The 12,963-nt window shown below is 37.8% G+C and overlaps 1 protein-coding gene across 1 annotated transcript; it reads right to left on the reverse strand.

Annotated features, from left to right (window-relative positions):
- Positions 1–190: 190 nt before the first annotated feature.
- Positions 191–11,699, reverse strand: LOC114521168. Its single transcript, XM_028541583.1, has 15 exons — positions 11,623–11,699; positions 6,363–6,830; positions 5,716–6,042; positions 5,204–5,500; positions 4,786–5,090; positions 4,562–4,694; positions 3,979–4,482; positions 3,483–3,785; positions 2,989–3,276; positions 2,418–2,708; positions 2,220–2,292; positions 1,693–1,996; positions 1,532–1,586; positions 1,133–1,414; positions 191–1,008 (listed from the first exon to the last, which is right to left on the reverse strand). Exons 1-15 carry the CDS (start codon positions 11,684–11,686, stop codon positions 674–676), a joined length of 4,029 nt encoding a protein of 1,342 aa, XP_028397384.1. The 5' UTR covers positions 11,687–11,699; the 3' UTR covers positions 191–673.
- Between the last annotated feature and the right edge of the window lie 1,264 nt (positions 11,700–12,963).

Consider the following 12,963-nt stretch of genomic DNA (forward strand, 5'->3'; position numbering starts at 1 on the left):
AGCATATTAGCAACATATTGGCGTAAGGTATATTATTATGTTTTGCGGACCCTCGACCATCGATATTTATCGACAGGTCTCGGTTCCATAAAATATGTTTCCTTCGGTCGCATGTAGTAAATAAGTGTTATTTTTAAATAAAGTACTAAAAATCCAACAATAAATATACACATAGAAAGACTCTCTGTTTTCTCCTTCGACAAGTTTGGCTAATGTTTTAATGTGTTTGATTAAGAGAATTATGTAAACGATTATTACTATCATGTGCACGGTTTCAATTTCACACGAGGAATGACTACTATATTCCAATAAATAATTAACAAGCAGCAAAAACCACATAAACCCCATATTGCCCGATAAAAGATGCAACCAAAATTACAAATTTTTTGAATGATTTATATATAGTTATATACTCAATTTAGTTTGTATTGAATATACTAATTCAGTAGTAATATCAATAGCCCTTTCTGTTTTCTGTCTCATTTTTTAAGGTAAAAACGTAACAATGCATGTCGACGTCAAAAGAAAATGTTTGCTTACTGGCTTCATATGTTTATTATATTTACGGTACGATAATAATTCGCAATCATTTTATTCAGTGCAAAATTCTGGTTTTGTAGATGTTCACATTTTTATTATTACTATAATTATGCAAGTGCAATAGGCAACCATCTTAAATTCCAGTTTCATCCTGATTTTTGCAGTCTTTTTTCCCTTTATTTAGATGACTATAAACATGGTCATCATTTTTGTCTTTCCCACTCTTTTTTAGAGCTGTATACGTCGACTGTTCATCTTCCACTTGTTCATAATTGTTGACGTCATCTTTTTTTGGATTTTCATATATATCACTCAAATTGTGGCTAGCCTTCTCCAAACTTTTCATGGTGCTGGATGATTTGAGACGACGAATTCGGTGAAAGAGAAGAGCGTTCATAACCAGTGAAAAAACGACGAGAATTATTAAAACTATAATTCCTACAAGGTGATTTCCAAAACTTCCGCAATCTGAAATAAAAAGTGATATAGAGAAGAAAAATTGAACAATAAAATATATATCAAACCGGATTCCGACCAAATTCTTCATAGAACAGTCAGTGTTGAAATCTATTTGAAAAGGGAAATTATATACCTGTAGGTTTTTGTACAGAGACTGTATAAGTTGTGCTTTGAAATCGATCATGAACATGACAAATATATTTGCCAAAACTTTTTTCGCCTTTCACTGTTACAACAAGCAAAGAACTACGATGAGGCATGTCCTTTACAATGAACCCACCAAGCGGCGTCTGATCTTTTTCCCAGCTGAATGTAATTGGTGGTTCACCTTGAGCAGAACACAGCAGGTTGACAAGATCACCTTCCTTTCCTATTACGTTACCACTGGACATGTTTGTCAGCACATGAGGACTACCTGTCATGCGAAGAACAAGTATTAACGATAAAAACAGTATTTAAAAGCTATCTGCTCTAAATTTGAATAATGTATTTATTTATGACTAACGGTGCATTATTATCCCATGATATATACCTGTGTAGTCTGTGGTACTTGAAGCTGGACTCCAGTCTGTGGAGTAGAAATCATTCTAGGGAGAGTTGAGCAACAGAGCATTAACTATTTGAATAGGATGTTTTCAGCTTTTCTTTTTAGGGAAACGTGTGCGGATATAAGAGCGACATCCTATTTTCTACCTTTTCATTAAGTATAACCCTTTGAAAAATGCTGTATCTAGAGCCAGGTTCCAGCGGACCATTATAATAGCCACTCGCAGCTGATCTGCGCTTTCGTGATGTTGGATCACTTGTATTCTTACCATCACCAAGTATAAACATGTGCTCATCGATATCGCTTGGCGTAAATACTGCAGCGATATAAGGTTTCGGGTCAGCTGACCTTCTTGCCTCTGCATACGTCACCAAGTTATTGTTCATAAAACTGTCAGTTGATTCAGGCTCTTTACCGTTTTTTAATTTTAGGGCCACAACATAAAGATACCTAAAAGTAAACAATTGAAAAATACCAGAACAAAATGTATCAAGATCCTATATAGTAGCAGTATCAGCCATATTCTTCAGCTTTTTCCTTGACGTTAAATAAAAGTTGCAATGCTGGGATGGAATTCACAAGCAAAGTATTAAGCACATTTGGTGTGTGTTCTGTAAAATATGTACAGATTTTATCAAAACCGCTGCCTGGATATCGCAGGCTTTATACTCACGCAAATGTCCCTGGTATTTCCAGTGAAAATGTTAGAGTACTTGATGTCCCTTCTATCGCTTTTTTTGTGGGTTCTGCATGAAAGAAGAAGTTGATTAGGGTGTTGGGTTTATATTCTTTTTATAGAAATCCCTGCATGTCTGGACTTTAAAACATACAAATATATCGCTTGTCCTGCGTTATGTATTTTTTTACTTACTTCCATTTGTAAAAAACCCTTTACTTTCACTGTAGTTTCCATGACCAGCTTTGGTACTGGCTCGAACACGAATGTAATATTTAGTTGACGAATTTAACTTTCGGACAATCCAATATCTTTCACTGGTTGTAATTGTCTGAAAACAACCCCCTTTTCCCGATGGTAAAACACACACAGTATAACCAATAATTACGCCATTTTGTTTACTTTCTTCAGGAGGATCCCAAATGAAAGACAAAGATGATGTACTTCTTGATGTGGTTTTAATGTTTAATGGAGGACCACTTGGTGCTAAAGAACAAAAAAAGGTTCGTAGCTATATAATTAAAAAATAACATTATTTTATAAAAGTTTAGGTTTCTATATTTAATTATGTCGATAAACGCAAAAAGAGACAACAAGTCCCTTACAATTTCAGTATGAACTTCCTAAACAAATTGATTTTGTTTAGTTTCCATCCAACTTGTTTAGGCTTCAATGGCGCGTCAACAACACGCCGACGTGAATAAATTTACGCTCTCTATATATATTATGTTTTATATACATTGTTTTATATTAATTCAACTCTTGCCTTCTTCCGATGTTAGGAACGACGTGATTTTCTCATCTCCAATACCTTTCACATTACCAGCAGCTACGGATAACACGTATCTTGTGTACGGAGTGAGATTACTTAGTAGATATTCTGTAATCTTTCCTGTGGTAGTATTCAGAATAAGGGAGTTATCTTTCTTTAGTCTGATTCTAAACAGTGAGACACCATAATATCCTTCATTTTCAGGACCAATCCAAGATATTTTAGCATTTCTAGACTTGATGCTTGTGACGGTGAGGTTTCTTGGTTGATCTGGAAACACGGCTGAAAGATGAATGATGCAGTTTTGGATACGCTTCCATAATAACATACCTCTATAAACTAAGAATATTAGATCGTATAAAGTGAACTTACTGTCAACACAGATTTAAATGCTTAGCTTGCATAGTTGACCTTCATAATGTTCATATGATAATGCAATCAATCGTAAACTTGGGGCAAGATTTTAAATGGTAAACTTGTATACGCACCACATTTTTTTTCAAAATCTTTACTGCTATTAGAGCATTGATATTCAAAGTAAAGATAGTTTTTCAATCCAGGACACAAATCATCAGGGAACAAGGTTTCATCCACAGGTATGTTACACTCATGTTGACCATCACAATGTTTCTTAACAAGACATGTTACATCAACTGTACAATTATAATCATCACTCAAACCACATGTTTTTGAGTCAGACAATCCACGGTAAGATGCAGTCTTGACCACCATGTACTGATCTTTAGGGCAGTTGATATTGCCTACCAACTCTCCGTAACATGTCACCGACCCTAAAACGATATACTTTTAATTTTTTTGTCTCGTTTTCATTCTAAAGGTTTGAAAGATTAGATTTTTGAAACTAATAAAGCGTTCAGGGACCTGGATCCTGGATATTTATTTCCGTTGCCTTGGTATGGGATTGAGACATTAGAGTTTATAGGATTTCCAGAAAGAGAAGATATGCATTTTGCAAAAACTTACCAAAAATGAAACGTTTATCCTCAATGTCATCACAATCTGTTGTCAATCCAATGTAGGGATCAATTCCATAATGTTGATCTAGATGTTTATTTGTTTTAGGGACTGCACACCAGGTCTGAAATGAACCCTTATTATATCCTTTATAATATATCGATAAACCTCCCCAAGACGTCTGAGTTATAGGACGATAGATATCCCTTTCAGGGTCATACGCACAGGCAGAAACATCTAATTCTATTGATGTAGCGGGAACGTAAAGGTAAAAAATATTTTGATAGAAACCAAAATTATTTTTAGAATAAGCAGCGAGACATCCTTTTCTCTTAATGTTGAACATGGCGCCATTATCACGAAACCGAAACTGAGCAGCTTTGTCGAAACACGAGTTGCTAGAAAGTTCCAAAAAAGACAAGCTACCCCAAAGTTGGCCAGAATGTTTCACAACTCCTGTGTCGTTAACACACATCCCTGTCTTAACATGTTTCACAAAGAAACCAGCGACTCCTATAACAAAAGAAATTTTCGACTCAAGAACATTTTATGGTGTGAGAGATCGTAATTAAATAATATTTTATCAACTTACTTTCCCCGCAGATCTCAATTCTCATACAAGGTTGACCTTCATATGATAATGGAATAAACTGTAACGCTCTTGCTTGTATGCCATTTAAACTTGTTATGGCTGCGTCATTACGATTCTTGTTTCCCTGAATTATCTAAGATAATAAAGTGTAATTAATTGGCAAGAATTCTATAATATAAGTTGACGTTACGTTGAAACTTAATATTTTGATTTTTAGCTACTACCTTTTGAAACCCAGCGACCTGAAATTGTTTCCAGTTTATCAAGTCAGTGGTATAATTCAAGATATACGTCTTCACCCATTTCGCACTAGTACCGTCGCCAAATGTTGCAACATCATATATCAAATACAGTTTTTTAAAATCCACTTGAAGATAATGTTCACCATCTGAGACAGGAGCACACCAAGAACTACCACTGGATATCCTTGCATCAGAAGCTCTGTTATGTTCTGAAGAAACTGAGGCATTGAATGACGAATCAGAAAATCTTTCTTTATCTCCTAACAGAGGCTTGTTACAAATATGACCTAAAAACGGAGACAGCATGAATTGCTTATTACCTTTAAACTTCTACGTCATATTTTCATTTCCACTCCTTTAACTGTTTTCTGATATCTCATCTTATATCTTTAAAACTTACATTTTATGTATGACAACTGAGAACAACTTGAGGCGGTAACTGTGAATGAACAGTAAGATAGGTCGTTGTCGTCATCATTGCAGTTTATGGTTCCAGAAAACATTTCATCCTTAGAATCTGGTAGAACCGGCGTATTAACAACAGAGTCTGCTCTTTTGTATCCCATTTGAACGCAAACAACATCATTGGCTTTGTTTGTTAAACTTCCTGCACAAACACTCCTGGTCCAATTATTCGCTGTAATTTGTACAATACCTTCGTTTGGCAAAGATGAATTTGATAAAGATATGCCACGAACTACAAGACAAGAAAATCCTTGAAGTAAATCGGAAAACATGATAAAATATTTTGTGGTCTTGATTTCGTATGACATTTTTAGTGCTGTGTTTATATATAATCATACTCACTACACATATATATATATATATATATATATATATATATATATATATATATATATATATATATATATATATATATATATATATATATATATATATATATATACATACCGCAAAAATTGCTAAAAGGTTTCACATCATTAAAACATCGGTATTCAAAGTAAAGATATTTTTTCAATCCAGGACACATATCATCAGAGAACAAGGTTTCATTCACAATTATATTACATTCATGTTGACCATCACATTGTTTCCTAACAAGACATGTTACATCAACTGTACAATTATAATCATCGCTGAAACCACATGTCTTTGAGTCTGACAATCCACGGTAAGATGCAGTCTTGACCATCATGTACTGTTTAACATGTCCTGGGGAAGAGCTGGCCTTAGGACAAGTGGCGTTCCTCACCATCTCTCCGTAACATGTCACTGAACCTATTAATTTAAATAGTATTTCCTACAGTTAATTTGACTGTGAAATTATACTTTAAGATATAATTACATTGTTTGTGCTGTTTCTTATCGAAAGGAAAGAAATATCCTTGTCTATCATTCATTTCCGAGAGCTGTGCATCTCTGTTTGCTAGCATAAGGTACAGTGCATCTAATTTTTTCTCACAGCCAAATAAAACGGCACATATAAGAGCAGTGAAAACTACATATTTTTTAGGCACTTCTTGTCTCCTAGTGGTAAAAATGGTATTGGTAAAACAACGGGAGTTTCGGGGCTGCAAAATGGTCTGTAACAAACTTACCAAAATTAAACCGTTTATCATCATCTTCGTTACAATATTTCGTCATTCGAATGTAAGGATCTATTCCTTCTTTTCTAAAGGGACTATTTGACTGAGGGACTGCACACCAGGTTTGAAATAAGCTATCTTTGTAGCCTTTGTAATATGTGGATAAACCTCCCCAAGACGTCTGGGTTATAGAACGATAAGAGGCACAAGCAGAAAGGTCTAAATTGTCGCTGACGTAAAGATAAAGCATATCATGTTTTTTGCCTTTACCATACTTATAAGCTGCATAGAGACATCCTTTTCTTTTTAAATTCAACATGGCGCCATTAGCACGATTACAGAACTGAGCAGCGTCGTCTAGACAGTTGTTGGAAAGTTCAAGAAAAAGAACTTCTCCCCAGTTGCCACTACTTTCTAACACTGTTGTGGCGTAAATACACTTCCCTGTCTTCACATGTTTTAAAAAGTAACCAGCAGCACCTGGAAAAATTTAAAAATAATTTCGGTAGCAGCCTTAGAATAAGGGTAAAACGCGGAAGCGGAAAAAGGGGTGAAACAGGGCAGCGGAAAAAAGAGTAAAACGCGGAAAATGATTATCTTTTTACGAATTGTTATGTAATTTATATTACAGTATATGGCGTCGTTTAAGAATGTTAATTATGACTTTCTGCTAATGTACTTGTTGTGTTCATAGACTGGGAAAACAATCAATTTCTAAAGACATGAATAATTATAATAACTCGAAATTTACATAGCGGGAAAAAATCGTCCCGATTTCAACTGAAATTAGGACAGTCTCATTCGGGATCGTTTGATCATCCGCAACGGCATTCAAAACAATAGTATCCGAAAGAGACTGTTACAAGACCGGAAGTTCACCCTCAAATCATGTATTGATATATGCCAGGCACAAGAGGAGATGGTGCAGTACACTCGCAAAAGACCAACAGAAGACAGCAGGAAAGTTGGGCACACTAGAGAGGGTAAAGAAGTGGCACAGAGATCAGTACCTCGAAACCCGTGCAAATTCTGTGGAAAAGTTCATGCAATGAAAAAAGAGGATTGTCCGGCCCGGGGCAAGACCTGCAAGTCATGCATGTTATGGAAAGAATCACTTTGCTACTGTTTGTAAACATCGTAACAAGGCAAAGCAGCCAGTGAAACTTGTGCAATTCCAGCTGGACTGGGGGGCTACCGTCAACTTAATCCCCCTTGATATCTATAAATCAATTACTAATGACCCAGCCCTCCAGCACCTTGAGAAATGCAAGACTCGGTTAACTATGTTTAACAAGTCAGTGATGACCCCACTAGTGCAAAGAACAATGATAACTGTGAACCAGAAGAGTCGTGAGAGCTATCGGGTAGACTACCTGATGGTAGGATCTGCATGGATTCATACTTATTCTTGGGCTCATGACTCTCAACACCCATAAGATAATGCCAGTGAAATCTGCATCTTCCAGTGCTCTGAATTCCCTCACCCGCTGTGATATTCTTCGCCAGTACAAGGATGTCTTCAAAGGGCAAGGAAAGTTTGCTGAGGAACTTCATCTACAAGGGGATGAAACCATTTCTCCTGTGCAAATTGCTGCTCGGAAAGTGCCACTTGCTATGAAAGGTCAAGTTATAAATAAGCTGGATCGCCTAGAACGGCTGGGAATTCTGCAGCCAGTTTCTACACCTGCAACTTGTGTCTCCTCAATGGTCGCTGCTACAAAACCGAATGGTACCATCCCATTACGTCTAGACCCCAAACCCCTTAATCGTGCTTTAAGGCGAAACCTTTACCAACTTATAACTATTGATGTCCTTTTGCCCGAGATTTCCACTGCTAAAGTGTTCACTGTTGTTGATGCAAAAAACGGTTTCTGGCATGTACCCTTGGACGAGGAGAGCAGCTAACCTTTTCTACACCTTGGGGTCGCTATCTTTATCAACCCCCCAGCTCCAGTTTAGTTACAGCGTCGTATGGAGCATGTCCACAAGGCTAACCTGGAGTGAAACCAATTGTAGATGACATTTTGATATATGAGTGTGGATATACCCTGGAGCAAGCGGTTAGAGATCATGATTCTAAGCTCCTTTTCCTTTCGTCTCGGTGTCGGAAACAAGGCATTCAGCTGAATTCTGACAAGCTCAACCTCCGTTTCCCAGAAGTTGAATTCATGGGACATGTGATTATCGCCCGGGAACTGAAGCCAAATCCCGCTAAAGTAGAGGCCATCCACAAGATGCCAAGTCCCACCTGTAAACAAGATGTTCCACGATTAATGGGTACCATGAACTACCTCCAGAAGTTTCCTCCCAATCAACCAGGCATTACTGCTCCAATGCGCAAGGTACTCAAGCAGGATCATTTGTTCCAGTGGGATGAAGATATTCAAATTGCATTCTTCAATAAGTCTGATCAAAGATCTGCTGTCACAAGGAACAAGCTCCTTTCCTCAGGTACTTTGACCCAACTCTAACCCTAGAGCTACAATGTGGTGCCTCCCAGACTAGTCTTGGAGCATGTTTAATGCAAACTGGCCAACCCATTGCTTATGCATCGAGAGCCCTGACAGAGATCGAATCTCGATATGCCCAGATTGAGAAAGAACTATTATCCATCGTTTTCCATCGGCCCGTGCGCTTTGAACAGTATGTCTATGCCGGGACGAAAAGTCAAGGTGGAGACGGATCATAAACCTCTTGAGACGATTTTCAAGAAGAGTCCTCTTTCTGCTCCGAAACGACTACAGAGAATGCCTCTACGCCTCCAGCGTTTTTACCTAGTTGTAGATTATATACAAGAAGGGTACACAGATGTATGTTGCTGATACCTTAAGCCGAGCTTATGTCCCAGCAAAGCCCAACACGACAGCCTGTTAGGACGATGTTCCTACAAACCGATGAAACCCAAAGTGAAACGGCGAAAGATGTTGACTGCATTAATATGGTTACCTCGCTTTCTGTCTCGAAAAGCACACTTTCCGCAATACAGCGAGAAACAAGAGTGGACAAAGACCTACAAGCTTTAAGGAACATCATCTCCCGGAGAGTTTGAAGCCGTATTATCCCTTCCGTAGGGAGTTGACTACTCAGAATGCTCTGATTTTTAAAGGAGACCTCCTTAGTAATACCTTAGACAATCTATAAGAGAACATGCAAGTCCGGATATACATTCCATCACATTGGGATACAAGGGTGTTTACGTCGTGCCCGTGAGACCATTTACTGGCCTAGTATGAACAAGAACCTGACCACCCACATCTCCAAATGCGCTACCTGTAATGCATACCTGATTTAACAGCCAAAAGAACCACTACATACTCATACGATTCCTTCTAGACCCTAGAAGAAAGTTGGTTGTCGACCTCTGTTATCTAATCTATCTAATCACAGTTAATTCTTACTCAACGTTCTTTGAAGTGGATCGGCTACAGACCAAGACTGCCCCAGAAATTGTTCTCAAACTGAAAGCTCATCTGGCAAGACATGGTGTTCCAGAAAAGCTCGTTTCAGACAATGGCCCACCGACTCTGCCCAATTGCCGATTTTGCTAAGATGTATGGCTTTCTCCACCACACAAGTTCCCCATGATTCCCACAATCCAACGGAATGGTGGAAATGCAGCGAAGATTGCGAAGAATCTAATGCTCAGGGCAATCCATTCCAAACGCGATTCATATTAACTCTCTTGGATTGGCGAAACACACCTAACGAAGGCCTGGCCACCTCCCAGGTGCAGAGAATGTTTGATCGGCGTTCCCACACTCTCTTGCCCACAACATGAAAGCTGTTGGAGCCCGAGCTTCAACTTGATGTAAAAACCCGACTAGCGAAACAGAAGAACAAACAACGTGAGTACTACAATCGTGGTGCCCACCACCTTAAGGAACTGAAACCAGATTATGTGGTGAGAAAAAACCAGCACCTACAATGAAGGAAAATGCAGAATGGATCAATGCAAAAGTCAAAGGAAGCGTTGGTATCCGCTCATACAATTTGGTTACGGAGGAAGAAACGGTCTTTAGAAGGAATAGAATGCATCTGAGACACACCAACGAGCAATTTGAATGTGATGACGAGGAACTGGTATTTCCAGTCACAGAGAATGCAAACAACATTCCACAGCCACAGGCCGCAGAGATTGGTGGATCACAACGCTTGATCAAGAGATTCAGCCGGTGGTACCAGAGAGACCATACAAGACAAGAACTAGAGGAGGCCGTCTTATGTCTAATATATGTGTAATGTCTTATGTCTGTATGCTTGACGCCTTAGCTTGCTAATATGTATTAGTAAAAACACATTACTCACCATCTTGAAACAACAAAACAAATATCGCCGCATCGAATTTGTAGCATATGATTAGCATAAAAGATCAGTTAAACAAGGTTCGAAATATATTGAGAATTACAGATATAGCTAAATTACATAATGATATTATTATTATTATGTAAATTAGCTATATCTGTAATTCTCAATGTATTTCGAATCTTGTTTAATTAAGGTTCACGCTCGCCGCTCAGCAACGCTTTCTCGCGTTTTACCCTTTTTTCCATGTTTTACCCTTTTCTGGGTTTTACCCTTTTTTCCGCGTCTTACTTTTTTCCCGAACGAATCACCATGACGAATAGACAATGTTTGAGTAGCCAATATAAATGTAGAATTTGTATTAGACAATAGTCGGGTGTATACTAATAAGGTATAGCAAGCTTGCAATTTTCAACATAATTCTACTAACTATGCGAACTCTTTGTAATTCCGCTGCCATAGCAGAGAGTAAACAAATAAAGAGCAGGAACTAGGTGGCGAATAGTAATTATAATATATTTATATATAGTATAATACTATAGTATATAACTGAAGCAGTTTAAATTTTGTTTCCGAGTTACTATTTCTTTGTAGTAAGTAGCCTACTGGCTTTAGATTTAGCTTTAGTGCATTCAAACTGTATAACACAAACTTTAACAGCAGTTTGCCAAGAGACTACTTCATGGTATGCATTGAAAATACTGCAAAATACTGTTTAAAAATAATGCAAAATACGCAATTTAATCCGTCAGGCTGGAATCATTAACACAATATTTTAACAATTAAAATATTTGAGTACATACTGTACACTAGTATCAAAGATAGGTTGTATAGATACAAAACATACTGTACACTAATATCGTATAAATGGCTGACTGCATGCAAACTTCCTTAAGTTATAACGGGGTAAAGACGAAATCAATATTTCCAATTATATTGAACAAGATGGAAAATAGTACTTAAAACTTACCCGGAAGACAAAGGAGAATGAAAATGAAAACTGCTAAATTCCGTTGAAGACGCTTGAAATACATCACTTCAATCCAGCAGATCTATAGGACTCTGTGAAAGGCAAAGGCGGAAGGTGAAACGTAATCATTGTAGCGAAGATAAACATTCAGAAAAACTCAGTAGGACATCGGAATGTCTACATTCTGAATCAAGCAATAACTATACATGTAGAAAAACTTTCTGTTTTAATTTCTCCTTCTTCGCCAAGTTTGCGTTTACCGTTTGTACATGTGTTCACTTTGGTGATTAAAATGACCCAGTTACCAATACAATGTATTTGAATGAGAGAAGTATGTAAAAGATTACTTATGTCTATTGTATTTGCACGGTTTTCACACGATGAATACATTCCAATAAATAATTGCCAATAAAAATAGTTTATAAGGCACGATATTAACATGTTACAACACTACAAACCACATAAATCCCATATTGACCGATAAAAGACGCAACCAAAATTACAAATGCTTTGAATGATTTGTAGTTTTATGTTCAATTTAGTTCGTATTCAATATATGCTAGTTCTATTTTGTCATCAGCCTAAGTCGTGCGACGTTGTACGAGAGAGAGTGGAGCGCACGCGCCAATCAGTTGTGTTGCAATGGCTGTTTATACTTTCAACTGTTATGTAACAGCTTCAAAATTGTTCTTGCAAGATGGTAAAGAAATTGCATCAGCAGAAGGTACCACGCAAGGTGATCCGTTAGCCATGCCGTTATTATTATGCCGTTGCCATTACTTTACTCCTGCTCAGGATTAAATCTGATGAAGCTAGTGATATAAGGCATGTTGCGTATCACGGGTGACCTTGGTGGTGCAGCGGCGGTAAGCTAATGCAACTGCGTGCCTGCTAATAAGCGTGGTAAGACCTCTCAACCAGCTTCAGAGAAAGCACCAAAACATGCTTCAGAGAAGCACTAGATAACGCTTCAGAGAAAGCACCAGAAATCGCTACACGTCAAATTCAGATTCAAGATGAGCCGATCCTTATCGATCGATTAAGTCCATGCGGTCATTGATGATTTACTTAAGCCCACTGATGCAGTTTTAGAGGAGCATGAAGAGCATGAAGATCTCCTTGCAGTTTTAAATGAGTCCTTGAGCCCTTCAGTTTTAAATGAGTCCTGGTGAAGCGGGGCCCCCTGTTTCTGAGCGATTGGCTAATTTAGTGAATGAAAAATTCACACTTGATTTAATTTACAGAAACGTAAATCTATAATGAAGAACTACAAGACCCCTAAGAATCGTGATCAATTCCTCTCTCCACGGGTAACCCCTGAGATTTGGGGTAAGTTGCCAA

Source organism: Dendronephthya gigantea, unplaced genomic scaffold (genome assembly GCF_004324835.1).
Source record: "Dendronephthya gigantea isolate DGI-Jeju-01 unplaced genomic scaffold, DenGig_1.0 000019F, whole genome shotgun sequence".
NCBI lineage: Eukaryota > Metazoa > Cnidaria > Anthozoa > Malacalcyonacea > Nephtheidae > Dendronephthya > Dendronephthya gigantea.